The sequence below is a fragment of the Lepidochelys olivacea genome (assembly GCF_965140295.1).
Source record: "Lepidochelys olivacea isolate rLepOli2 genome assembly, chromosome: 10".
Classification (NCBI taxonomy): domain Eukaryota; kingdom Metazoa; phylum Chordata; order Testudines; family Cheloniidae; genus Lepidochelys; species Lepidochelys olivacea.
This window is the reverse complement of record NC_140420.1, coordinates 58496542-58523841: the sequence shown is the minus strand read 5'-3', so window position 1 is coordinate 58523841 and position 27300 is coordinate 58496542. Positions and strand designations below refer to the sequence as shown.

Here is a 27300-nt window from a genome sequence, read left to right as displayed (position 1 = left end):
GTCTTGGCAAAATAGTAGAAGAATATTTTACAGAATAAGTTAGAAAGGCTGAGTTAGTTCTTCCATTTGATTAAAAAGTATCTGTAAGAAGTATTACATGAGGATATACACAGGAAGGACTAGGAAAGTTACAAGAACGTCCATTGCTTCACAGGAAGCTACTCATGCTGAAGTAATTGTTTCCAAAGACTTTAAATAACACCAAGAGAGAAGGAGGGATTTTTAGAGTGAGAAACAAAGACAGATAAGATTATGGAAAAAGAAAATTCTTACTTGCCCCGCCTCACAAGTCTCTATCAACCCTTCATTTTACAAACTCACATTTTGATCTCAGTTGGGGATTTTGCTTAGTATTCAATTGAATCATAAAGTGACATTAGTTTTTTTTAATGATGGTTTACATTAACCATACATTTATAACATTTTAAAGCATAGATGGTTCACAAATGAATGCATACCACTGAAAAATATATATAGAAAGGAAAATAATTCCCTGGAACTGAGATGGTATTTAATATTTTGTGGATGATATTTCTCCCAGCTTCCCCAGATCCCTGATATTGACATGAAGCGAGAACTTTGTGAGGTTTTCATCTTTGTTATGTTACAATTCCTTTCAGAAGAACATAATAGTCCTTTGGTCATAGTCAATAGCTATTAGCCAGGATGGGCTGGGATGGTGTCCTAGCCTCTGTTTGCCAGAAGCTAGGAATGGGCGACAGGATCACTTGATGATTACCTATTCTGTTCATTCCCTCTGGGGCACCTGGCATTGGCCACTGTTGGAAGACAGGATAATGGGCTAGATCAGGGGTTATCAAACTAGAGGTTGTGATCCCTCAGGGGTTCACAAAGTTAATACATAGGGGGTCATGAGCTGTCAGCCTCCACCCCAAACCCCGCTTCATTCCAGCATTTATAATAGTGTTAAATATATTAAAAAGTAAATTTAATTTATAAGGGGGGAGTCGCACTCAGAGACTTGCTGTGTGAAAGGGGTCACTAGTACAAAAGTTTGAGAACCACTAGGCTACATGGACCTTTGGTTTGACCCAGTATAGCTGTTCTTATGTTCTTTTCAGAGTAGCAGCCGTGTTAGTCTGTATTCGCAAAAAGAAAAGGAGTACTTGTGGCACCTTAGAGACTAACCAATTTATTTGGGCATAAGCTTTCGTGAGCTTATGCTGTAGCTCACGAAAGCTTATGCTCAGATAAACTGGTTAGTCTCTAAGGTGCCACAAGTACTCCTTTTCTTCTTATGTTCTTTGTTACAGCTCAGAAAAGCAGCTGCACTGTTCCTTTAAAAAGGCTGTGACTGGAGCCCTCTGCGCTGGTCCTATGCCCCGAGTTTCAACTTCCTGCAAAATAGTGAGAGGTACTTGCAAATGTAATTGTTGTGAGCCCAGATTCCTTTTCGTTGTAGCAGTGTGCGCTGCCCGCTCCGAACACGCTATTCCAGAACTCGTGCACGGCTTGCAATGAATAAAAAGGTTTTAAAAAGTATCTAAGGCACATCTCGTTCAGATAGCTGTATTGTGCCTTATATTTGTTCACGGACATTATTAGCAAAATAACAGAGTAACTTGAAACTGAAGAGCAAACTGTTGGCTCCGGGGAGAGGAAAGCAGCTATTGACTTTGAAAGGAAAATGTGAATCTTCAAAGACACACAAACGCTTTCAGCCTGTATGATAAAATGGGGAACCACAAATTAAGTCAGCAAATTGAGTATTGCTTGGGAATAGGGAGTCGGCTTTGCTGTTGTTTTTTGGCTTAGGAAACAGGTGCCTGCCCTACCCGTATCCTGAAGGCACGAGCCACGCACACGATTACATGGTGAATGTCCAACTGGACATTGCAATTACCAATCCGAAACTGCCAAGCACGCGCTCGCCTCTTAGCGCCCTCCCCACCTGTTCCCTCGGGCTCGCGCCGCTGGGCCGCGCGCAGTCCTTCGCCACTCCCCGTCGGACTGAAACCCGTCGGCGCTGCGTGCCCTGCTTCTCGCGCCCTTCGCTTCCTCGGGCTCGCGTCGCTAACGTACACCCAGCTCCTCGCTCCGCCCCCTGCCCAGGCTCAAATCGAGCCTCTAGGCCGCGCCTCTCCTACTTCTCGCGCGCGCTCCCCACCCCAGCGGCGATCTGAAGCGGCTCCCCTTCCACCCACACGTCCCAGGGGTGGCGCCGCGGGGCGGAGCCGTTGCCGCTGTCATGGCGTCCAGGGCGCTGCTGGCGAAGGAACAGCCTCTGCGGAGCCAGTAGAGAGCTAGGCGGGCGGCGGTCCGGCCATGGAGAGCTTGGCGCAGCCCCCGCCGCCCCCGGGCGTGCTGAAGAGGGGCGGCGGGGGCGCTGCGGGCCGAATCATCCTGGAGGGGTCGGTGGAGAAAGAGGCGGGGGGTAGCAGCAGGGATGGACCTGTGACTGCTGAGGAGGGCGGCGGGCAGTGGGGTCCGTCCCCTCCACTTCTTCCCCCGCCTGCCGCGGGCCCCGGGAGGGACTCTCCTGCCTCGCTGGGGTCTCCCGTGCTGGCCGGTGAGAGCCGCCGGTCCGCTGCGGACTGCGCGGAGCCAGCCGTGACTGAGAGCCTTGAGGCGGCTCCTGCCTTGGTGAGCGGCCCCGGGGAGGCCGGCAGCAGCGGCGACCCCAGCCCCCCAGAGGAGGAGTCGCGGAGCTTGGACTCCCTGGAGTCCTTCTCCAACCTGCACTCCTGCTGCCCGAGCAGCTCCGAGCTCAATAGTGATGCCGAGGAGGCGGTGGCGGCAGCAGAGGGCAAGGCCCCGACCCCCGGAGGGGACGGGCCCACGGCGGCGGCTCAGCTCTTGTCGGCCTCTAAGGAGCGCTTTCCCGGCCAGTCGGTCTATCACATCAAGTGGGTCCGCTGGAAGGAGGAGAACACGCCGATCATCACCCAGAACGAGAACGGGCCCTGCCCGCTGCTGGCCATCATGAACGTGCTGCTGCTGGCTTGGAAGGTATCGTATCCCCCGGGCCGGGAGTAATTGACAATGTCTATAGCAGCAGAAACGCACCTGAGGCTTCGCGCAGACCCAGTTACAGTCTCTGTGATAGTGGAGATGCGCACAGCCCCGCACTACATATATCTCACTTCGTGTTATGATTTGTAGAGCTCTGGAAACGTAGAAGATGCTTCACAAACCTAATAGCTATTCCTGTAGTCCTGGAAACATGCACAGTACTTCTGTAATCACAAATCTATATAGTGTGACAACCTATACACAACTATTTATGTCAGACCTATTACTATAGCATTAGACACTACGCTGCTTAAAGGGAAGCCTATTATTGTTGATATGCTTTACATAACACTTAAAGTGTGCACATCTCTCACTCCAAGTGCTGGGAAAATACATGGGATCTTGCAAAACAGTTCTATTATTTGTACTGTGTAGCACTGGCAATATAGGTAAGACTGTGTTTTGTAAAGTGCTGCTATTTTTAAATAGCAATAGTAATGTAGATGGTGCTTCACAAAACAATCATAACAGTGATATGTTACTGGAAATATGTGTAGCAGTCTATGAAATAGAAATCTGTTCTACAAATTCGTGGTGATGGGAACACGCATGACAATTTGCAGAAAGTTACCTGTTTTCAGGAGTGCTGGGTCTGTATACAGTTCTTTATAAATATAAACCTATTATTGCTGTTTGGCAAATTAATAACTGGCATAGTGTTTTACTAAGCACATCCCTAATAATAATTACACAGCTGTAATTGTATACAGCATATTGTAAAGATCTAATATTAATTAGTATTATATGTCAAGATTGTGCAAAGGACTGGTAACCAGAAACTCCCATGTTCTAATCCTGTCTTGAATAATAACTTATCCAAGGCTGCAGTGGAAACCATTTTAACTTCTGACTCAATTTTTCCCATCTATAAAATGGGGATAAGCCTTCTCTACAATTCATAGCATGGTGTTAAGATAAATATTTATAAGGGGATTTTGAAAAGGAAGTAGCTATTAATGCTAAGTAGTAATTTGCATTCCCCTTTAAAACCACCCAGAGGGTTTCCCCTCTCAAGAAGAGCCAATTATCTAACCCAAACAGATGCACCCTGACTGTTATCCCACGTACTGTAAGATATTGTGACAGCTCTGGGCAATTGCATCTGTATTTCCTCTCATTGGTCAAGTTAAGGGCACCCACTCTGAGGCTTCTAGCTCCTCAGCCATTTTCTTTGTGGGTGGAGACCCCCCCCTCCCCTTCTGATCGTGGTATTTCCAAGCTGCACAGTTCTCTGCCTTCATTATGTTGTTCCCAGCCCAGACAGGTTACCTGAGGATAACAACTTGCTTTCTCTTCAGAGATGGTTAACAGGTGTAATTGCTATAGTTATAAGTTACCACAGGTTACATGTTCATTACAGCTTCAGCTCAGAACAAACATCCAGCCTTTGGAGGCCTCAGCAGGCCCAGTCCTTCCACTCTTAACCTAAGGAGTGGGGTAATCTGTGGACCAGAGGATCTGTCTGTTTGCTGGATCAAGAAGAAGGCCCTGAGCTAGTTTAAAACAAGACTGTTTGTTCAAAAATCCTTTCTTTGTCTGTTGGTCCTTGGAGAATCCATTTTGAGCTAGTGCAGTGATTCTCAAACTTTTGTACTGGTGACCCCTTTCACATAGCAAGCCTCTGAGTGCAACTTCCCCCCTCCCTCCCCCCCCCCATAAATTAAGAACTCTTTTTTTATATACATAACACCATTATAAATGCTGGAGGCAAAGCAGGGTTTGGAGTGGAGTCTGACAGCTTGTGACCCCCACCCCCCCCCTGTAATAACCTTGTGACCCCCTGAGGGGTCCCAACCCCTAGTTTGAGAACCCCTGAGCTAGTGCATATCTCTCCAGATGGGTGGCTTCAAAGGGCTGATAACAGAAGTAGTACATTGGCATTCCCCATCCTTACTAATGGAAGTCCATACAAAGCCACAATAATACACAATTACATTCTTAATACAATGTACCCCAAAGGTCTTAACCCTAATTGAATAAAGTTTAACTTAATTCAGTAAAGTTTATCTTAATTCCATAAGGTTTGTTCAGGATATTACCAGTCTTTCACAAGTATCACTCAGGCAATCAGCACAGGAAGGCTTAGGGCAAGAAGTAGTTTTTTTGAAGAATTTGAATGAGCAAGGGAAAGATAGAGTGGGAGGCTGTTTCAAATGTAGCGGGTGACATGAAAAAAGTAAAGAGGCAAAAGTGGTTAAGAGGTAGGTGTTGGGAACCTTCAGGATGTACAAAGCATTTTATAAATGTCAGTAGAGGTTTTACTTTTGACTTAAATGGGAGCAGCATTGGGCCAAATATTCATACAGCTTCACTACTGAAATGCAGATACCTTTGGCACGTAGGGTGGCAATCAGGATTATACTATATTATACCTTCATAGATCTCCAGGTGGAGATGACATTATAAACAAAGCAAAAACCTACTTTTAAAATTAACCCAGACTGTCTCCTTCTCCAGAGTGAAGTGTTTTTGTGCCGTATTTATATGTGATGAAACCCCAGATTAGAATATTTGTAATTAAGAAACAGTGTTCTCCTACTAAATAGAGGGATTTTGTTTTAATTAGACAAAGATAAGTGGTGTTAATCCAACAATTATTGGTGGTTTTTTTTAAAGTCACGAGGAAAGATATCTCCTAAATATAGTCTAGTCTTATATTTCATTTATCATTAGAAAGAAGGGTGCAGTCACTATGACTCAGGCTCCGTGTCTGTCACTGAGGTCGTGGAAGTCATGGATTCTGTGACTTCTGCAGCAGCCTGTGTAGCTGACCCCGGGACAGTCACATGGGCCAGCCGCACTTTTCTGCTTTTGACAAAACAGTGGGACACACAAGAAATGAAGAGAGGATAGTAAAAGGTGGGGGAAATATAGCTGCTTTTGCTGTTTTTAGGATACAGTTATGGATGGATGCTTTGGGCTGGCAGGTTGGCCACAACAGCTGTTGCTCTGGATGCTGGTTTACCTGCCTGGTCAGGAATGTAATTTGGCTGGCCTTTTCAGGTTCCTCTCCTTCACTGCTTCTTCTAAGGCTGGACAAAACTAGGTGGGCTGCCTTGTCTTTTCATGCTGGTGCTATGCAGTGCAGTTTGTTTTAGAATTGAGTAGAAAAGTTGAAATATACAAGGAGGACAGGAGGAAGATAGTGGAGGGATAAAAAGGGGGAGCAGTGATGGTTCCCGTTGGTATGCCAAGGTCTGAGTTTCACAACACAAATTTTCCATTAGTAGCTCCCCCCCCCTCCCCCCAGCAAAGTCTCTTCTTAGGGACCTCAAAAATGGGATGTTGAGTGGAATAGCCCATCCTCTTATTATTTTGTCCACCAAATAGGCTTAATTTTTTCAGCACCAAATTGGGTCTGTTGATTTCTGGTTCCATACTCCTCTTGTTTACCAGAAGTGATCTTAACACAGTCCTTGGTTGGCTTTAGTAGACAGTCTTTTGCATTTATTCTCAAACAATTTTATATAACAGGTAATTGGGACAATTTATGAACCTTTACCTACTTTCCAGCTATTAAACTCACAGTTGGAGTAGAACCTGTGATGCCCCAATTATTACCATGCATAATATGTATATATAATTATAGACTCTTACCCTGCACCCAAAATTTTACATGACTTTTGTGATCATGTGCCACTATGTATTTATATGAGTGAACAGTGTAATCTCTGATTTTATAAATAAGGTAACGATGTTTCCCTGAAAAATCAGAAGTCTCTCTAATTTCAGGGACTGTCCTAATATTCCTGTTAGTATTACAGAAGAGAGTTCTGTCCTGATTTATGTAAATCCCAGCAGATTGGCTACCAGAAGTAGCTGCTAGCCAGCTAAATTGGTGAAATTGATCACACACTGAGCTTACATGGACCTCCACTTAATTTGTTGTACAGTAATATTTTACCCCCTACATTTAATTAAATCTCCTGGCTAAGTGCCCCATACCAACTTGCTTTACTTCCCCATCACCCCCTCCCAAACTATAATCAGATGTATGTTGACACTGGTGAAGTAGCAAGCTTATTTGCAGCTGATCTGCACCATGTCTGTATGTAGCTGGCTACTGATCCAGGCTGATGATAGGTGTCCACATTCTGCTCACTCTCCCTACACCATAGGTGAAAACTGGATTGTGGCAGGGGATTGTGGGGATGGGAACAAGGGACCAAAGCCTGAGAGTTAGGATAAAGAGAATGAGCGTACTGTGTGTGTTAGGGAGAGATATCATGAGGTATCTAGAGCGGAAATGTAGAGCAGAGTGCAGCAAGGATGTAGGGAGAAGAAAAAGTGAGGGAAGTGGGAGGGGGTGGAGAGGGAAGAAAGATTAAAATATAGAGAATAGAATAGTGGTCTTTCTCCTCCTTTCTTCACCCATCAAACCCTTTACCTCCATAGGTGTTACTGTTTACCTTGAAAATCTGGTCACCCTATAAACAAACATGTCATGGTCTCAAACAATTGTAAATAACATTTACAGCAACTTAAAGTAAGGGTTTCAGAGTAACAGCCGTGTTAGTCTGTATTTGCAAAAAGAAAAGGAGTACTTGTGGCACCTTAGAGACTAACCAATTTATTAGAGCATAAGCTTTCGTGAGCTACAGCTCACTTCATCAGATGCATATCGTGGAAACTGCAGCAGACTTTATATATACACAGAGAATATGAACCAATACCTCCTCCCACCCCACTGTCCTGCTGGTAATAGCTTATCTAAAGTGGTCATCAGGTGGGCCATTTCCAGCACAAATCCAGGTTTTCTCACCCTCCACCCCCCCACACAAATTCACTCTCCTGCTGGTGATAGCCCATCCAAAGTGACAACTCTTTACACAATGTGCATGACAATCAAGTTGGGCTATTTCCTGCACAAATCCAGGTTTTCTCACATCCCCCCCACCCCCATACACACACAAACTCACTCTCCTGCTGGTAATAGCTCATCCAAACTGACCACTCTTCAAGTTTAAATCCAAGTTAAACCAGAACATCGGGGGGGGGGGGTAGGAAAAACAAGAGGAAACAGGTTACCTTGCATAATGACTTAGCCACTCCCAGTCTCTATTTAAGCCTAAATTAATAGTATCCAATTTGCAAATGAATTCCAATTCAGCAGTTTCTCGCTGGAGTCTGGATTTGAAGTTTTTTTGTTTTAAGATAGCAACCTTCATGTCTGTGATTGCGTGACCAGAGAGATTGAAGTGTTCTCCGACTGGTTTATGAATGTTATAATTCTTGACATCTGATTTGTGTCCATTTATTCTTTTACGTAGAGACTGTCCAGTTTGACCAATGTACATGGCAGAGGGGCATTGCTGGCACATGATGGCATATATCACATTGGTGGATGTGCAGGTGAACGAGCCTCTGATAGTGTGGCTGATGTTATTAGGCCCTGTGATGGTGTCCCCTGAATAGATATGTGGGCACAATTGGCAACGGGCTTTGTTGCAAGGATAAGTTCCTGGGTTAGTGGTTCTGTTGTGTGGTATGTGGTTGTTGGTGAGTATTTGCTTCAGGTTGCGGGGCTGTCTGTAGGCAAGGACTGGCCTGTCTCCCAAGATTTGTGAGAGTGTTGGGTCATCCTTTAGGATAGGTTGTAGATCCTTAATAATGCGTTGGAGGGGTTTTAGTTGGGGGCTGAAGGTGACGGCTAGTGGCGTTCTGTTATTTTCTTTGTTAGGCCTGTCCTGTAGTAGGTAACTTCTGGGAACTCTTCTGGCTCTATCAATCTGTTTCTTTACTTCTGCAGGTGGGTATTGTAGTTGTAAGAAAGCTTGACAGAGATCTTGTAGGTGTTTGTCTCTGTCTGAGGGGTTGGCGCAAATGCGGTTGTATCGCAGAGCTCGGCTGTAGACGATGGATCGTGTGGTGTGGTCAGGGTGAAAGCTGGAGGCATGCAGGTAGGAATAGCGGTCAGTAGGTTTCCGGTATAGGGTGGTGTTTATGTGACCATTGTTTATTAGCACTGTAGTGTCCAGGAAGTGGATCTCTTGTGTGGACTGGACCAGGCTGAGGTTGGTGGTGGGATGGAAATTGTTGAAATCATGGTGGAATTCCTCAAGGGCTTCTTTTCCATGGGTCCAGATGATGAAGATGTCATCAATATAGCGCAAGTAGAGTAGGGGCTTTAGGGGACGAGAGCTGAGGAAGCGTTGTTCTAAAACTTGGATTTAAACTTGAAGAGTGGTCAGTTTGGATGAGCTATTACCAGCAGGAGAGTGAGTTTGTGTGTGTATGGGGGTGGGGGGATGTGAGAGAACCTGGATTTGTGCAGGAAATAGCCCAACTTGATTGTCATGCACATTGTGTAAAGAGTTGTCACTTTGGATGGGCTATCACCAGCAGGAGAGTGAATTTGTGTTGGGGGGGTGGAGGGTGAGAAAACCTGGATTTGTGCTGGAAATGGCCCACCTGATGATCACTTTAGATAAGCTATTACCAGCAGGACAGTGGGGTGGGAGGAGGTATTGGTTCATATTCTCTGTGTATATATAAAGTCTGCTGCAGTTTCCACGATATGCATCTGATGAAGTGAGCTGTAGCTCACGAAAGCTTATGCTCTAATAAATTGGTTAATCTCTAAGGTGCCACAAGTACTCCTTTTCTTTTAAAGTAAGGGGTATGTCATGATTACAGGGCTAACAGCATCTCTGTGCCTTTCTTGAGTGCATCCCCTCAGGTGACTTGTACTTTTACCTATCCTGGGATGGAATTCCACAACTCTCGCACTCTTAAAGTAGACCCAGGGCTACAATATTCTGTGTATCAACTGTTCTTACCGAGCAGGTCTGACTGACTTCATACACTTGTGGTTCTTCCTCTCAGGAGTCTGACCAGAAGCATATGGTGATCAGACTTCTTAAAACCAATAAAAACAAAGTGTTTAGAAAAGAGGATTTTAAAACAGTCAACACCCATGCCTAATTTACCTAAAGGCTTACCATCCTCTGACTGTAATCTTGGCAGGCCTAACTTCTTCAGGCATCCCATCCTGTCTCTCTAGCCCCTCCCCCTGATAATTACCCGATTCTGTTGGGAAAGTTCCTTTAACCTGCCAGAAGTCTTTCATGTCCTGTGTTTACAGGAATTTTGTGGATTAGCTGCAGAGGGGGCAAAATCTTCAAAGTTATAATCATGGCATTGTTCCTCTGCAAACATATGAGGGTTGTAAAAATGTGATTTTTCTTAAGTCATTCCTTCCCTTCTTGCCTGTTTTTTTTTCAGACTCTCCTGTTGTGTTAAATCAATATAGTGACACAGAAAACGTCTAAATAACGAGGTTAATATACAGGATTCATAGAATCATAGGACTGGAACAGACCTCAAGAGGTCATCTAGTCTGGTCCCCTGCACTCATGGCAGGACCAAGTATTATCTAGACCATCCCTGACAGGTGTTTGTCTAACCTGCTCTTAAAAATCTCCAGTGATGGAGATTCCACAATCTCCCTAGGCAATTTATTCCAGTGCTTAATCACCCTGACAGGAAGTTTTTCATAATATCCAACCTAAACCTCCCTTGTTGCAATTTAAGCCGGTTGCTTCTTGTCCTATCCTCAGAGGTTAAGAACAATTTTTCTCCCTCCTCTTTGTAACAACTTTTTATGTACTTGAAAACTGTTCTCATGTCTCCCCGCTGCTTTTTTTTTTGGGCAACAGTGTTACACTGTTGACTCCTATTTAGCTTGTGGTCCACTATGACCCCCAGATCCCTTTACCTCGAAGAAGTACCATACTTTTTGCGGAGTCACTTTCAATTTTGTTTGTGTGCAGCTGATTGTTCCTTCTCAGGTGGAGTACTTTGCATTTGTCCTTATTGAATTTCATCCTGTTTACTTCAGACTGTTTTTTTCAGTTTGTCCAGATCATTTTGAATTATAATCCTATCCTCCAAAGCACTTGCAACCCCTCCCCACCCTAGCTTGGTATTGTCCGCAAACTTTATAAGTGTACTCTCTATGCCATTATGTAAATAATTGATTAAGATGTTGAACCGAACAGAGCAGCTCTAAATTCATCGTAGATTATCTCTGACTTTTGTATATACAGATTCATTGATCAGATTGTCTAAAGTCTTTTTAGCAATTCACATTCTACTGTTAATCACAAATACTGAGTCTACCTTGACTTATTGAAGACCTTGGGTAGTTCTTGATCAGTTTAAGTTTCAAAAAGTTTGCTTTGGTAAAAGTTGCAGTAACTGGCAGGGTTGAGCTGTACAGTGCAGCAAAATAGGTAAATATGCTCCAGTATTTATTTTCTAATGATTTTTTTTCTAGTGGTGATGAAAATGCAGTCTGTCATTTCAGCAAGATTTTTCAGTTCTTACTCTGTCAGGTAGAAGAAAAATCAATCAGTATTTTTTTGAGAACTCCACATCAGTATCAGCCTTAGAAATTTTGAGTAGGGCTACAAAAAGAAATATTATGTGCAACTAAGTGACTGAGAATTCTGCCTCTGTTTAATCACACTTCTGGGGTAGTACCTCTGGCAACACTTGAGTTTTGATAACCTTCTGGAAAAGCAGTACTCATTGGGTCTACACAAATACCTCCTTATATATCAAATGTTTGTAACCAAAATTGTAAGAAAGTTGTGTGGTTCCCAACTAGCACAGCTCCTTCCCCTAAAGAGAGATTAGAAGTTTGAGGAAGCAGAAAAGATGAGCAGGTAACATGAATGTGTATAAACTGTACTTTGAAAGAACTAAAATTACTGGTAAGTAACTTTTTATCTTTTGAAGTGGCTCTGTAGATTCCAACTTGGAGTCTAGCTTGCAGTGCAGCCTCCAGGATGTTGGGCTGAAGTGTTAAAGTTAAATAAGAATTGCAGAACTGTTCTCTCAAAGCAAATCTCAGATTAGTGTGCCAGATCGAGAGAACAGTTCTGTATAAATGAACACCAGATGGCAGCTGTGATGGCAATGAGACGTGCAGTCCATTGAAGCAAGCCTTTGGAAGACATGGAGCAAAGTGTGGCTATCCTTTCAGACTTTATGTATAATGGCCTGGCACACTGAACAACATTCTGATAAATGGCCATTCCCAAGGCATATTGGGCAGCAGATATTAGTCAGACTCTGCAGACAGAGAGGGGTGAAATGCACTACTTAAACCCAGGCTCATTCTCTGTATTTCTTGGATTGGATGTGATGTTTTGAACCAAAGCACTTGGGGAAATTAAGCTGTGCAGAAACTATTTAAAATTCCTTAGCTAAAACAAATTACTTAGATAAGTAGTTTAAAGTCTAAATTACAAGAAGAAACTCGTAGATGTTTGGTCGAAAACCAGAAGCTCTTCTAGCCCCAGAGCAAAAGTGTCTAGTCACCCACAGCTAGCCTCAGAAAGGAAGGAATCCCAAGGCATTTGGGGACTACAGTATGCTTTGAATTCCTGGTATTGTAAGGCAGTGCTTGTGTAGTCCAACAGTCACTGTTTCCCTAGAAGGATCTATGTCAAAAAATCTGCTCCTTCACAAATGTGACCATTCTAACTTATCTTCTCTTTTCTCTGATGGTGGTCCTATCTGTCCATGACGCCAGTTCTGACCGATGTTTGGTCAATTTTCACATGACCATTGTGATGGCTTTTAGGGCACCCAGCATTAAGAGTCACCTTGTCATCCCATGTCTCCCACGTGAGGGAGTCTTGACTGCCTGGCTAGGTGTCAGCTGCTGAATATCACTGGTCTGTTGGCCACTCAAGCACTTTCTTCTGAGCAATGTCAGCCCTGTCTTCACCTGCAGGTTAACAATAGGTTAACCCTTGTCCCCAAGTCCTTTTTAATCGTTCCCCTTGAATATCCAGCCTTTGACACTGGCTACTCACAGAAATTCCAGCTCCTCTGCCCCCAAAGGAGCAGTGTGCCCAAGTTGTACCTTAAACTCCTTCTGTATGATGTGCAACATTTATAATAGAACAAAATAAGGTTTATATAAGAGAGGATAGAGATTCTACTAGAAACAAGAGTGAGTGATGGAAACGAATGATTAAATATGAAACAATCCTAAAACATGAACCTGGGTCTAAACTTATAATAGTTGTCTTTTCTGTTTAATAAAGTACATTTCCCCCCCCCCCCCAAGATCCAGTCTGTTGCAGAAATGGCTGGCTTCCTAAGAATCAGGATCCAGTATTTCATGAGAACACTTCGTGCTTCAAGATCTCTCTTCAGAGAGAGGCTGTAGAGTACCTCTCTTTCCTGTGTTAACTGAAATAGTTTTTCGTTTCCATTCATAGATAGGGTGAACCTGTAAGGTGGGAAATTTATCCAAATCCACAGCTCAGTCAATTTTCACCTTTATTTATAAATGTTCAGACAGATTTATTCATATTTTCTGAACATACACATATGCCAGACAATAGACAGATAAGACGGAAGAGGTAGGGACCCAAGTTATGATTTCCAAGGTACTGGGAAGCTCTCCTGCACTTCATGATGGTTGTCTTGGTCGCTGGTCTGGTCCTTCAGTCTCATTTCTTCAGTTTCCAGTACAGTATTTCTCTGACTTGGGCTCTTGTTCACTTGGGTTTTTATAGTTTTTCATATTGCACGTTCATTAATTGCCCTCCAACCAACATTGAGTTGTATTACATAACCCATACAATACACATGCACAAGCTTCACTTTCTATAACTTTTGCTGTCTGTTTTCATGTCATCTTACTCCTGTTTTTCCCAATATAGAAGCTTTTAGCATGACATTTTGTGTGCGATTGTACTGATTAACTTCCTCTTGTTTCTTCCAGTACAATAAATAACTTCACTTTTTTCCCTGTCAGCTGTGAGCATTATCTAAACAAGTGTGTGTGAAAGAAATGAATGTGGTCTTGCCATTCTGTCAGGCAAGACTAGGCCAAGGCATAAATATTACACAATCCAAACTTATTCACTGTTAGAGACTAATAAAAAAGTGAGCTGTAGCTCACGGAAGCTTATGCTCGAATAAATTTGTTAGTCTCTAAGGTGCCACAAGTACTCCTTTTCTTTTTGCGGATACAGACTAACACGGCTGCTACTCTGAAACTTATTCACTGTTGTGACATTTGGCAGGGCGCAACCTGAACTACTGGACTGCTGTGTTTCCTTAGCCCTCCAGCCTAAGATGTCCTTTACACTGCTTACCTGTCAGAACAGCAACCCCTCTAGGCTCTGCTCACTCACAGTGGCTAGCATGTAAAGCAGGGGTTCTCAAACGGGGGGGTTGTGACCCCTCAGGGGGTTGCAAGGTGATTACATTGTGGTCACTAGCTGTCAGCTGTGTGGAGCTGGCAGCCCCAAGGCTCAATTAAATTACCCCCTTAGTTTATAAGAGGGATCACACTTTGAGACTTGCTATGTGAAAGGGGTCACTAATGGAAAAAGTTTGAAAACCACTGATGTGAAGTCCTCCGAGCCATCCATGAATAGATACAGGGTGACGCCTGCATATCACTCAGTCCCAAAATAGGAAAATGTAGTTGTAAAACCACAAACCTTGGCAAGAAGTTTGAGGTGAATAGAGTACCTGAACTACTGCTAACCTTTTTAAAGAATTGACTAGGATTCAGGTTAACTATGTCCCATTTACTGATGTTTTCAAACTTTTAAAATAATAGTTCTGTCTCTCATAGGTATAGTGTGGATTAGTTAATGGTTGTACAATGAAGCCTCAGATATAAAGTGCTTGTAGACCTCTTTTTTGCAGATTGTTGCAGTATAGTTACTTTGGAAATGAAACATTTTGTGGAATTAGGTGGTTTCAGGTATGCTGTTACAGGGACTGTGTATGAGTACTGAAGATTTTGTTAATTTCTATTTTGCTGTAGAAAATGTAAGTATTAAAAAAGCCCCATAAAATCATATAATTTGAATGTAAACTAAATAAATGATTCAGCCATTACCAAGGTGTCCTATATTTAATCTCACTTTAACTATATCCCCAGCACATTAACAAAGAAAGGACACCTTTTCAGTGGCTTTGATTTAGGTTCTTTTCTATAACTGCATATACCATATGTATGTCAGATTTATCCTTTTCAGTTCATGAATATCAAGCTGGATAAAAATTGATTTAACATTCTTATTTAAATCTGATCTTTTAAATTACATTAAACATAGGTTTAATTTTTAACAAATAGGACAACCTATATTACGGCGTAAATTTACTACAATCCATTAAAATATATACAGGAAATATTAAGCAGTACATGTTTTTGGCCTAATTTTAAAGAAAGTCACACCACTGGGGTGGTGGAAGTCACTGGTTAAGAACCTGGACCCAGAGTTTGTTGACATGCTAAATCTGCTTTTGATAGCAGTAACCTTGTCTGCAGGTGCAGAGAAAATATTATCTTCAATTTATTTAACTAGTTCAGTTCAATGACTAATTCATTCAAAGTTAAGAAACCAATAGGAGTTGAAAAAGCTTGTTCTTTTCCAATCTATCAATAAAAACTAGTCTTGAGAGGAAGAGATCTACTCATTCTAAAATCTTGAACATGGTGATCCAAAACAATCAGTGCAGATATTACTTCCTTTGTTTAATATATCAGGTTTTTTAAATGCAAAAATATGTTTTGATAAACTCTATTTCTTATGTATCCAGGACATTTAAGGTACTTTTATTTTACTAGTTAACAATCTGAAAATGCTGCTTTTGTGCATTTTTAATTGAATTTGAACTTCTGTCAATCATAATCATTTGACACAAATCACAAGTAAAAAGACCCCAACGGTTAATAAAGTAAATAAGGAATTTGTCATTCTCAATTTTCTAACATAATAAAATGTAAAAATTAAGAATCTGAATAAAGGTATGGTGAGCTGTAAAATTGCTTAAATGTGTATAGATATCTAATGAATTCTCCTGATTATTATAGAGATACACCAAATTTAGTGTAAAGCATATATGTAGTTGAAAATCAACATGTTATAATGGTTACCAACCAGTGAGAATCAGCTTTACTTTAGGAAAATAATTAAAAAGTACAAATGCAAAATGTGATTAAAATTGGTTATTTAAATTAACATTTCCTGCATGCTCATTTAAATCATAATTAAAATGGGTCACTTAAATCTTTTTGATTTAAATTAATTCACCATGACAAATTTTAAGGAGAGCTATCAGAGTGAATTTAACTGGAAAATTTCTCAAAATTATTATGTGGCACTTATATGCAGTCTTATACTTTAGAAATTATATGGAGAAGTAAAAATATAACACACTGCAAAATGTGATACCCATAGCTAAGGTTGCTAGATGCTTTCCATCAAAGAACCTATCTTCAGTTGCTTATAACTTTGCCAAACTTACACTAGTTTGCACTGAAATTTTCTGTTCTAGGTGTATGCGTAAGGCTTCTCATAGTGGTTGTTGAAAGTGGTCAGAAAAAGTGGTTTGACAGTTTCCAAGAGTGAGGTTAGGGAAAACTACATTATTTGTCCATGTCTTTTTTTTTCTTTTTTTTTTTTTTTTTTTTAAAGTTCTTTATTGAGAAACTGACACCTCCATTATTTGCAGCAAGGGGTTGAAATTTAGTAGGGCATCAGGCATGTGCTTTTTGCTCTTCCTGTGAAAATTTGCCCACCACTCCTTTGAGGGCAGAGAAGCTGGAATATCTGTGAGTAGCCAGTGTCAAGGGCTGGATATTCCAGGGGAACAATTCAAAGGGACTTGGGGACAAGGTTCACCTATTGTTAACCTGTAGGTGAAGACAGGGCTGACATTGTTGAAGTGGCTCTGTAGATTCCAACTTGGAGTCTAGCTTGCAGTGCAGCCTCCAGGATGTTAGGCAGCATAGGACCTTATTCGCCTGATGGCACCGCCTTCTCCAAGGAGGAATGAGGCACCGGTGGTAACCTGGCCACCTATTCCATCTAGGGGCAAGCCAGCGATGTCACTCTGCTCTCCATCTCTAGCATGTGACTCCCCAGCTGTCTATGTGGGGGAACTGCACGAGTCCCCAGAGGTCTGGCACCACTCACTGGTACCACCCAGTACTGCTCCTCCGTGGTCTTCTTTTTTGGAGACCTCAGAATCCGAGACAGTCCTATCATTCAGATAAGTCTAGCAGCAGGAGGTCTAGATCTAGGTGGCACTGCCAGCTCCATCCAGCATCGTGGCCACCTCAATGGCAACCACCAGCTCAGTGGCCTTCTGGACTCCCCGGGCTTCTCGTGAGGCCCAGAGTCAGAGCCAGGTGTCAAGATCTAGGTCTGTGTCAGTCATGTCTACATCCTTCATCGCCTCGCAGCACCTGGCACCGAGACTATCTCCGGCTAAGATGCCGATGCCTCCGCATGCTGCTCTGACCTCGGCACTGGCAACCGTCTCGGCACCATCGGCACACCAGCCCCACGAACAACATTGACCTTCTTGGTGCTGAGGGCAGTGACCAACGTCATGTGCCAGTTCTCTCGTCCTCCCCATATGAGGCCGTTGCGAGCACTTCAATGGCCCTGGCCTTAGAGGATTGAAGGGTTCCGCAACCGTTGTTGCGCAGGGTAGCCCAGAACCTGGGGATCTAGGCAGAGGAACTGGTAGAGGATGCTGATCCCATGGTGGACATCCTTGTCCCCTCTGAGCCCTTGCGTATTGCGCTGCCATTCATCAAAACTATAAATGAGACCACGAAAACTTTGTGGCAGACTCCGGCCTCTTTGCCCCGTACAGTGAAGAGAAATAAGATGCTTTTTCCTCCCCTCAAAGGGATACGAGCATCTCTGTACTCATCCTCCACCCGACTCGGTGGTGGTGGATGCTGCAAACCAAAGGGAGCACCAGGGGCTTCAGGGATCATCCCCTAAAAATCAGGAGATGAAAAAGGTGGACTTGTTTGGGAGGAAAATCTACTCCACCAGTGGTTTGCAGCTCCACATTGCAGACCAACAGGCCATCATTAGTAGGTACTGTGGCGCGATGGCCAAGTTTGCTGAACTACTACCACCAGACTCCTGCTCTGAATTTAATGCCTTGGTCTGGAGGAAGGCAAACTCATTGCTAGGGCCTCCTTGCAGGCTGCTCTTGATGCGGCGGCCACCCAAACCATGGCTGCAGCAGTGGCCATGAGAAGGTCCTCTTGACTCCAGGCCTCTGGACTACCTCGCGAAGTCCAACAGACCATTTAAAACCTACCCTTTGAAGGTCAGGCCTTAATCTTTGAAAAGACAGACAGGAAACTGCACAGTTTAAAAGGCTTGAGGGCCATCCTCAAGTCCCTAGGCATATACAGCGCAGGCATTTCAGGCTTCAACCTCCTCTGCAGTTTTACCAGCAAAATTCACAGGACGGTTCCTGGAGGAATCATAGAATATCAGGGTTGGAAGGAACCTCAGGAGGTCATCTAGTCCAACCCCCTGCTCAAAGCAGGACCGATCCCCGACTAAATCATCCCAGCCAGGGCTTTGTCAAGCCTGACCTTAAAAACTTCTAGGGAAGGAGATTCCACCACCTCCCTAGGTAACGCATTCCAGTGTTTCACCACCCTCATGTGAAAAAGTTTTTCACAAATATCCAACCTAAATCTCCCCCACTGCAACTTGAGACCATTACTCCTTGTTCTGTCATCTGCTACCACTGAACAGTCTAGAGCCATCTTCTTTGGAACCCTCTTTCAGGTAGTTGAAAGCAGCTATCAAATCCCCCCTCATTCTTCTCTTCTGAAGACTTAAACATAGAATCATAGAATAACAGAGTTGGAAGGGACCTCTGGAGGCCATCTAGTCCAACCCCCTGCCCAGAGCAGGACCAATCCCAACTAAATCATCCCAGCCAGGGCTTTGTCAAGCCTGACCTTGTCAAGCCTCCCCAGTTCCCTCAGCCTCTCCTCATAAGTCATGTGTTCCAGTCCCCTAATCATTTTTGTTGCCCTCCCCTGGACTCTTTCCAATTTTTCCACATCCTTCTTGTAGTGTGGGGCCCAAAACTGGACACAGCACTCCAGATGAGGCCTGACCAATGTCAAATAGAGGAGAACGATCACGTCCCTTGATCTGCTGGCAATGCCCCTACTTGTACATCCCAAAATGCCATTGGCCTTCTTGGCAACAAGGGTACACTCTTGACTCATATCCAGCTTCTCGACCACTGTAACCCCCTAGGTCCTTTTCTGCAGAACTGCTGCCAAGCCATTCGGTCCCTAGTCTGTAGCGGTGCATTGGATTCTTCCATCCTAAGTGCAGGACTCTGCACTTGTCCTTATTGAACCTCATCCGATTTCTTTTGGCCCAATCCTCTAATTTGTCTAGGTCCCTCTGTATCCTATCCTTACCCCTCCAGCGTATCTACCACTCCTCCCAGTTTAGTCTCATCTGCAAACTTGCTGAGGGTGTAATCCACACCATCCTCCAGATCATTTATGAAGATATTGAACAAAAGCGGCCCCAGGAACGACCCCTGGGGCACTCCACTTGATACCAGCTGCCAACTAGACATGGAGCCATTGATCACTACCCGTTGAGCCCGACAGTCTAGCCAGCTTTCTGTCCACCTTATAGTCCATTCATCCAGCCCATGCTTCTTTAACTTGCTGGCAAGAATACTGTGGGAGACTGTGTCAAAAGCTTTGCTAAAGTCAAGGAACAGCACGTCCACTGCTTTCCCTTCATCCACAGAGCCAGTTATCTCATCATAGAAGGCAATTAGATTAGTCAGGCATGACTTGCCCTTGGTGAATCCATGCTGACTGTTCCTGATCACTTTCCTCTCCTCTAAGTGCTTCAGAATTGATTCCTTGAGGACCTGCTCCATGATTTTCCAGGGACTGAGGTGAGGCTGTAGCCTCTCTGGCCTGTAGTTCCCAGGATCCTCCTCCTCCCCTTTTTCAAAGATGGGCACTACATTAGCCTTTTTCCAGTCATCTGGGACCTCCCCCGATCACCATGAGTTTTCAAAGATAATGGCCAATGGCTCTGCAATCACATCCGCCAGCTCCTTTAGCACTCTCGGATGTAACGCATCCGGCCCCATGGACTTGTGCTTGTCCAGCTTTTCTAAATAGTCCCGAACCACTTCTTTCTCCACAGAGGGCTGGTCCTAGATTCATAGATATTTAGGTCAGAAGGGACCATTATGATCATCTAGTCTGACCACCTGCACAACGCAGGCCACAGAATTTCACCTACCGCTCCTACCAGAAAAAACCCTCACACCTATATCTGTGCTATTGAAGTCCTCAAATCGTAGTTTAAAGACTTCAAGGAGCAGAGAATCCTCCAGCAAGTGACCCCGTGCCCCATGCTACAGAGGAAGGCGAAAAACCTCCAGGGCCTCTTCCAATCTGCCATGGAGGAAAATTCCTTCCCGACCCCAAATATGGTGATCAGCTAAACCCTGAGCATATGGGCAAGATTCACCAGCCAGATACTACAGAAAATTCTTTCCTGGGTAACTCGGATCTCACCCCATCTAATAGCCCATCACAGGCCATTGGGCCTATTTACCATGAATATTTAATTACCAAAACCATGTTATCCCATCATACCAGCTCCTCCATAAACTTACCGAGTTTAATCTTAAAGCCAGATAGATCTTTTGCCCCCACTGCTTCCCTTGGAAGGCTATTCAAAAACTTCACTCCTCTGACGGTTAAAAACCTTCATCTAACTTCTAGTCTAAATTTCCTAGTGGCCAGTTTATATCCATTTGTTCTTGTGTCCACATTGGTACTGAGCTTAAATAATTCCTCTCCCTCTCCGGTATTTATCCCTCTGATATATTTATAGAGAGCAATCATATCTCCCCTCAGCCTTCTTTTAGTTAGGCGAAACAAGCCAAGCTCCCTGAGTCTCCTTTCATAAGACAAGTTTTCCATTCCTCGGATCATCCTAGTAGCCCTTCTCTGTACCAGTTCCAGTTTGAATTCATCCTTCTTAAACATGGGAGACCAGAACTGCACACAGTATTCCAGGTGAGGTCTCACCAGTGCCTTGTATAACAGTACTAAAACCTCCTTATCCCTACTGGAAATACCTCTCCTGATGCATCCCAAGACTGCATTAGCTTTTTTCACAGCCATATCACATAGGATGACTATGAGCCGCCAATGATCAACCAGTACTCCAAGGCCCTTCTCCTCCTCGGTTACTTCTAATTGATGCGTCCCCAGCTTATAACTAAAATTCTTGTTATTAATCCCTAAATGCATGACCTTACACTTCTCACTATTAAATTTCATCCTATTACTATTACTCCAGTTTACAAGGTCATCCAGATCCTCCTGTAGGGTATCCCTGTCCTTCTCTAAATTGGCAATACCTCCCAGCTTTGTATATCCGCAAACTTAATTAGCACACTCCCACTTTTTGTGCCGAGGTCAGTAATAAAAAGATTAAATAAGATTGGTCCCAAAACCGATCCTTGAGGAACTCCACTGGTAACCTCCCTCCAGCCTGACAGTTCACCTTTCAGTAGGACCCGTTGTAATCTCCCTTTTAACCAATTCCTTATCCACCTTTCAATTTTCCTATTGATCCCCATCTTATCCAATTTAACTAATTTCCCATTTCCACGGTATCAAATGCCTTACTAAAATCTAGGTAAATTAGATCCACTGCGTTTCCTTTGTCTAAAAAAATCTGTTACCTTCTCAAAGAAGGAGATCAAGTTGGTTTGGCATGATCTACCTTTTGTAAAACCATGTTGTATTTTGTCTCATTTCCCATTGACTTCAATGTCCTTAACTACCTTCTCCTTCAAAATTTTTTCCAAGACCTTGCATACTACAGATGTCAAACTAACAGGCCTATAATTACCCGGATCACTTTTTTTCCCTTTCTTAAAAATAGGAGCTATGTTAGCAATTCTCCAATCATATGGTACAACCCCTGAGTTTACAGATTCATTAAAAATTCTTGCTAATGGGCTTGCAATTTCATGTGCCAATTCCTTTAATATTCTTGGATGAAGATTATCTGGGCCCCCTGATTTAGTCCCATTAAGCTGTTTGAGTTTCGCTTCTACCTCAGATATGGTGATGTCTACCTCCATATCCTCATTCCCATTTGTCATGCTACCATTATCCCTAAGATCCTCTTTAGTCTTATTAAAGACTGAGGCAAAGTATTTGTTTAGATATTGGGCCATGCCTTGACCTTCACTCCATCCTCAGTGTTTAGCGGTCCCACTTCTTCTTTCTTTGTTTTCTTATTTATATGACTATAGAACCTTTTACTATTGGTTTTAATTCCCTTTGCAAGGCCCAACTCTACTTGACTTTTTTAGCTTGTCTCACTTTATCCCTATATGTTCTGACCTCAATAAGGTAGCTTTCCTTGCTGATCCCTCCTTTCTTCCACTCCCTGTATGCTTTCTGCTTTTTCCTAATCACCTCTCTGAGATGCTTGGTCTACAACTCCTGCCTATGAATTTTTTCCCCTTTCTTGGGATGCAGGCTTCCGATAGCTTCTGTAGCTTTGATTTAAAATAATCCCAGGCCGCCTCTACCTTTAGATCCATAAATTCTTCAGTCCAATCCACTTCCCTAACTAATTTCCTTAATTTTTGAAAGTCAGCCCTTTTGAAATCAAAAACCCTAGTTGCAGATTTATTTTTGTTAATCCTTCCGTTCAGTTTGAACTGAATTAGCTCATGATCACTTGAGCCAAGATTATCCCCTACAACCATTTCTTCTATGAGGTCCTCACTACTCACCAAAACCAAATCTAAAATGGCATCCCCTCTAGTCCCCAGTGCAGCAGTCTGGGAGCTGACCTTGTTCGTGAAGACAGAGGCAAAAAAAGCATTGAGTACATTAGCTTTTTCCACATCCTCTGTCACTAGGTTGCCTCCCTCATTCAGTAAGGGGCCCACACGTTCCTTTACTTTCTTCTTGTTGCTAACATACCTGAAGAAACCCTTCTTGTTACTCTTAACATCTCTTGCTAGCTGCAACTCCAGGTGTGATTTGGCCTTCCTGATTTCACTCCTGCAAGCCTGATCAATATTTTTATACTCATCCCTGGTCATTTGTCCAATCTTCCACTTCTTGTAAACTTTCAGGATTTCACTGTTAAGCCAAGCTGGTCGCCTGCCATGTTTACTATTCTTTCTACACATCGGGATGGTTTGTCCCTGTAACTTCAATAAGGATTCTTTAAAACACAGCCAGCTCTCCTGGACTCCTTTCCCCCTCATGTTATTCTCCCACGGGATCTTGCCCATCAGTTCCCTGAGGGAGTAAAAGTCTGCTTTTCTGAAGTCTAGGGTCTGTATTCTGCTGCTCTCCTTTCTTCCTTGTGTTAAGATCCTGAACTCGACCATTTCATGGTCACTGCCTCCCAGATTCCCATCCACTTTTGCTTCCCCTACTAATTCTTCCTGGTTTGTGAGCAGCAGGTCAAGAAGAGCTCTGCCCCTAGTTGGTTCCTCCAGCACTTGCACCAGGAAATTGTCCCCTACATTTTCCAAAAACTTCCTGGATTGCCTGAGCACCGCTGTATTGCTCCCCCAGCAGATATCAGGGTGATTGAAGTCTCCCATGAGAACCAGGGCCTGCGATCTAGTAACTTCTGCGAGTTGCCGGAAGAAAGCCTCGTTCACCTCATCCCCCTGGTCTGGTGGTCTATAGTAGACTGCCACCACAACATCACCCTTGTTGCTCACACTTCTAAACTTAATCCAGAGACTCTCAGGTTTTTCTGCAGTTTCATTCTTGAGCTCTGAGCAGTCATACTGCTCTCTTACATACAGTGCAACTCCCCCACCTTTTCTGCCCTTCCTGTCCTTCCTGAACAGCTTATATCCATCCAGGAGGAGGAACAGAGTAGCAGGAAGAGGCTGTACCTATCCTCGGACCAGAGCTCTGGCCAGACCAAGCCTTCCTCGGCCAGAAACAAGCCTTTTGAAGATGTGCACGAGATGGCACACCTGCTCCGGAACTGGATCCACCCCGCCTTACCTTCTCGTCACGATTGTCCCCTTTCTATCCTGCCTGGGCCCATATTACATTGTTCTACGTACAGTAGAAAGGGGATATTCTCTCCAATTCTCTACCCTCCTGCCCTTCCACTCCCCTTCCCCGTCTCTCTTCAGGGACCCTTCTCATGAGCAACTCTTTATACAGGAGGTGCACTCGTTCCTCTCGCTGGGAACAGTGAAAGATGTTCTTCAGGAGCTGAGGCAAGGGCTTCTATTCCTGGTATTTCCTAATACCGAAAGCCAAAGGCAGGCTAAGGCCCATTGTAGATCTATGCGAACTCAACAAGTTCATGAAGAAACTCAAGTTCCATATGGTCTCCTGGGCCTCCATCATCCCTTCCTTGGATCCAGGGGATTGGTGTGCTGTCCTCGATTTTAAAGATGCATACTTTCATATAGCAATAACTCCAACCCACAGAAAATACTTCTGGTTTGTGGTGAGCAACAATCACTACCAGTTCACAGTCCTCCTGTTTGGTCTGTCAGTGGCACTTCAAGTGTTATGTACACGTTCCTGCACAGGTGGCAGGTACAAGTTTTCCCATACCTTGATGTCTGGCTCATCAAGGGCCGCTCCAGGTTTCAAGAGGAGGCACAAGTCGACTTCATAAGAGCGACGTTCGACGAGCTGGGCCTTCTTCTGGACAAGGTGAAATCAATGCTGTCCCCAGTTCAGAGGATAGCGCTTATGGGGGCAGTGCTGGACTCGACACAAGCCAGGGCATACCTCCTGGAAGGAAGGTTTCAGGCCCTCAGCTACATCATTCAGGGTCTTGGGCAGTTCCCCACCACCACAGCAAGGAATTGCCTGAAACTTCTAGCACACATGGCTGCCTGTGCCTATGTGATGTAGCATGCCAGACTCAGACTTCGGCCCCTTCAGTCATGGCTAGCATTGGTGTATCGGCCAGTCTGGGACAGCTTGGACAGGATCGTGACCCTGCCTTGTCCTGTCCTCGACTCTCTCTCCTGTGGTGGCTCGGCTCACAGGTGGTATGTGCAGGGGTCCCCTTCACCAGCCCACAGCCGTCTTTCACTAGTGATAGATGTGTCAACCTTGGGCCGGGAGCACATCTGGGAGACATCAGGACTCAAGGCCTTTGGTCTCGGGCAGAACTTGCGCTACACATAAATGTCAGCTGAGAGCGGTATGCCTGGTGTACCTGACTTTCTGAGCCCACTTAACATGGAGATGTGCATCACTTATGACAGACAACACCAAGGCGATGTTTTATATCAACAAACGGGGGTGCACACTCTTCTCTCCTGTGCCAGGAAGCCCTCGTGCTGTGGGACTTTTGTAGGGCATTCGATATACTTGTAAGCATCGTACCTCCCTGGGGCACAGAACCAGTTGGCGGACTATCTCAGCAGGTCATTCCATGGCCACGAGTGGTCCCTATGCTTGGAGGTTGTGATCTCAATCTTCCATCGGTGGGGCTTTCCCCAGTTTTGTTTGCCCCATGACTCAACAGGAAGTGCCAGCAGGTTTGCTCCTTCCTGAATCAGCCCCGGCTCCATCACGGATGCATTTCTGCTCCCGTGGGGAGGCCATCTACTGTACACCTTTCCACCCATTCTGCTTGTTCAGAAGGTACTCCTCAAGATTCGGTGGGAACAAGCTTTGGTGATATTGTTAGCTCCAGCCTGGCCCTGCCAACAATAGTACACATCACTCCTGGAAATGTCCGTGGACGCTCCAGTCAGCTTGCTGTTCTTCCCAGACCTATTAACTCAGGATCATGGCTGTCTCCAGCACCCGCACCTCAAGTCACTGCACCTCATGGTGTAGAAGCTCCATGGCTGAACCTGATGGAGCTTTCCTGCTCAGACCAGGTTAGGCAAGTCCTCCTTCGTAGTCGGAAACCCCACCACCAGAGCTAACTACCTTGCCAAGTGGAGAAGATTTTCAATCTGGTCAGCACATTGTTCCTCCCCGATGCTCACCACTATTCTGATTATATTGGATTACGTTCTCCATCTCAAGCAGCAGGGCTGTCCATGTCATCAGTAAGGGTTCACTTGACTGCCATTCTGCCTTCCATCCAGGTGCAGAGGGCCGCTTGGTCTTCGCCAACCCTATGGTCAGCTGTTTCCTGAAAGGTCTCGACATTCTATATCCACATGGCAGGCAGCCGATCCCAGTTTAGGGCCTTAATCTGGACTTTTCCAAACTGATGGGTCTGCCCTTTGAACCACTGGCAACTTGCTCCAATCTCTTTACCTCCCGTACAAGGTGGCGTTTCTGGTAGTGATAACCTCAGCTAGGAGGATGTCTGAGCTCAAGGCTTTAACATCCGAGCCTCCTTACATGGTGTTCTATAAGGACAAGGTTCAGCTCGGGCCTCATCCAGCTTTCCTTCCAAAAGTTGTCTTGCAGTTTCCCATCAACCAGAATATCTTCCTCTCTGTGTTTTATCCGAAGCCTCACTCAAATGGCAGGAACAGAGGCTTCGCTCATTGGATGTCCGCAGAGCACTAGCCTTCTGCATTGAGATGAAGCCATTTTGAAAGTCTATCCAGTTATTTGTCGCTGTGGTAGACAGAATGAAAGGTCTTTCTGTCTCTTCTCAGCAGATTTCATCCTGGATCACATCCTGTATCGGAGAGTGCTATAACCTGGCAGGGGTGCCTGCCCCTTCGATCACTGCGCACTCCTCCAGGGCGCAGGCCTGTTCAACGACTTCCTTGGCTCAGGTTCCTACCCAGGAAATATGCAGAGCAGTGACCTGATCCTCCGTACACGCTTTCACTGTGCACTATGCAATTACCCAGAGGGCCAGAGACTGTGGCCTTTGGTAGAGCGGTACTCCAATCAGCAGACAACTCCGACCCTGTCTCCTGAACTTGGGCTCATGAGTCATCATCTGACTAGAATTGGCATGAACAAGCACTCGAAGAAAAACGGTTACTCACCTTCTCGTAACTGTTGTTCAAGATGTTAATGTCCATTCCAATACCCTCTCTCCTATCCCTCTGTTGGAGTAGCCAGCAAGAAGGAACTGATGGGAGGTTGGCTCGGCTGGGCCCTATATTGGGCGCCATGAAGACGCTACTCCAGGGGTGCCCAGGCCAATCCTATGGATACTGCTAGGTGAAAAATCTTCCGACTGTTATGCACGTGGCGTGTGCACACCTGATAGGAATGCACATGAACAACACATCTTGAATAACAGTTACAAGAAGATGAGTAACTGTTTTATTTAGGCTCCAAGTACTTTCCAGCGAAAATACTTAACTGCCATGAGGAGAGGCAGTGTCCCCCTTTTTGGTGGCCCACCAGATTACTGTGAGAAGATCCAGATGCTTACTTGCCTTCATGTCAGTAGGCTGCAGCCCTGTTTCCTCCATTGGCCTGTCTGGCACATGGCC

The 27300-nt window shown here is 44.5% G+C and overlaps 1 protein-coding gene across 4 annotated transcripts in view; it reads left to right on the top strand.

Annotated features, from left to right (window-relative positions):
- The first annotated feature begins 1741 nt into the window (after window positions 1-1741).
- MINDY2 (MINDY lysine 48 deubiquitinase 2) overlaps window positions 1742-27300 on the top strand; it is a 102292-nt gene continuing 76733 nt past the window's right edge. For 3 of the 4 annotated variants that reach the window (XR_014713244.1, XR_014713245.1, XM_084640727.1), the window contains exon 1: window positions 1745-2970. Coding sequence is in view for 2 of the 4 variants with exons in the window: in XM_084640727.1 (XP_084496853.1) it covers window positions 2287-2970 (684 nt within the window). In the remaining 2 variants the exon portion in view is untranslated. Of the gene's footprint in view, window positions 2971-27300 lie in introns of all 4 variants that reach the window. The other variant, XM_084640728.1, reaches the window with a different exon arrangement.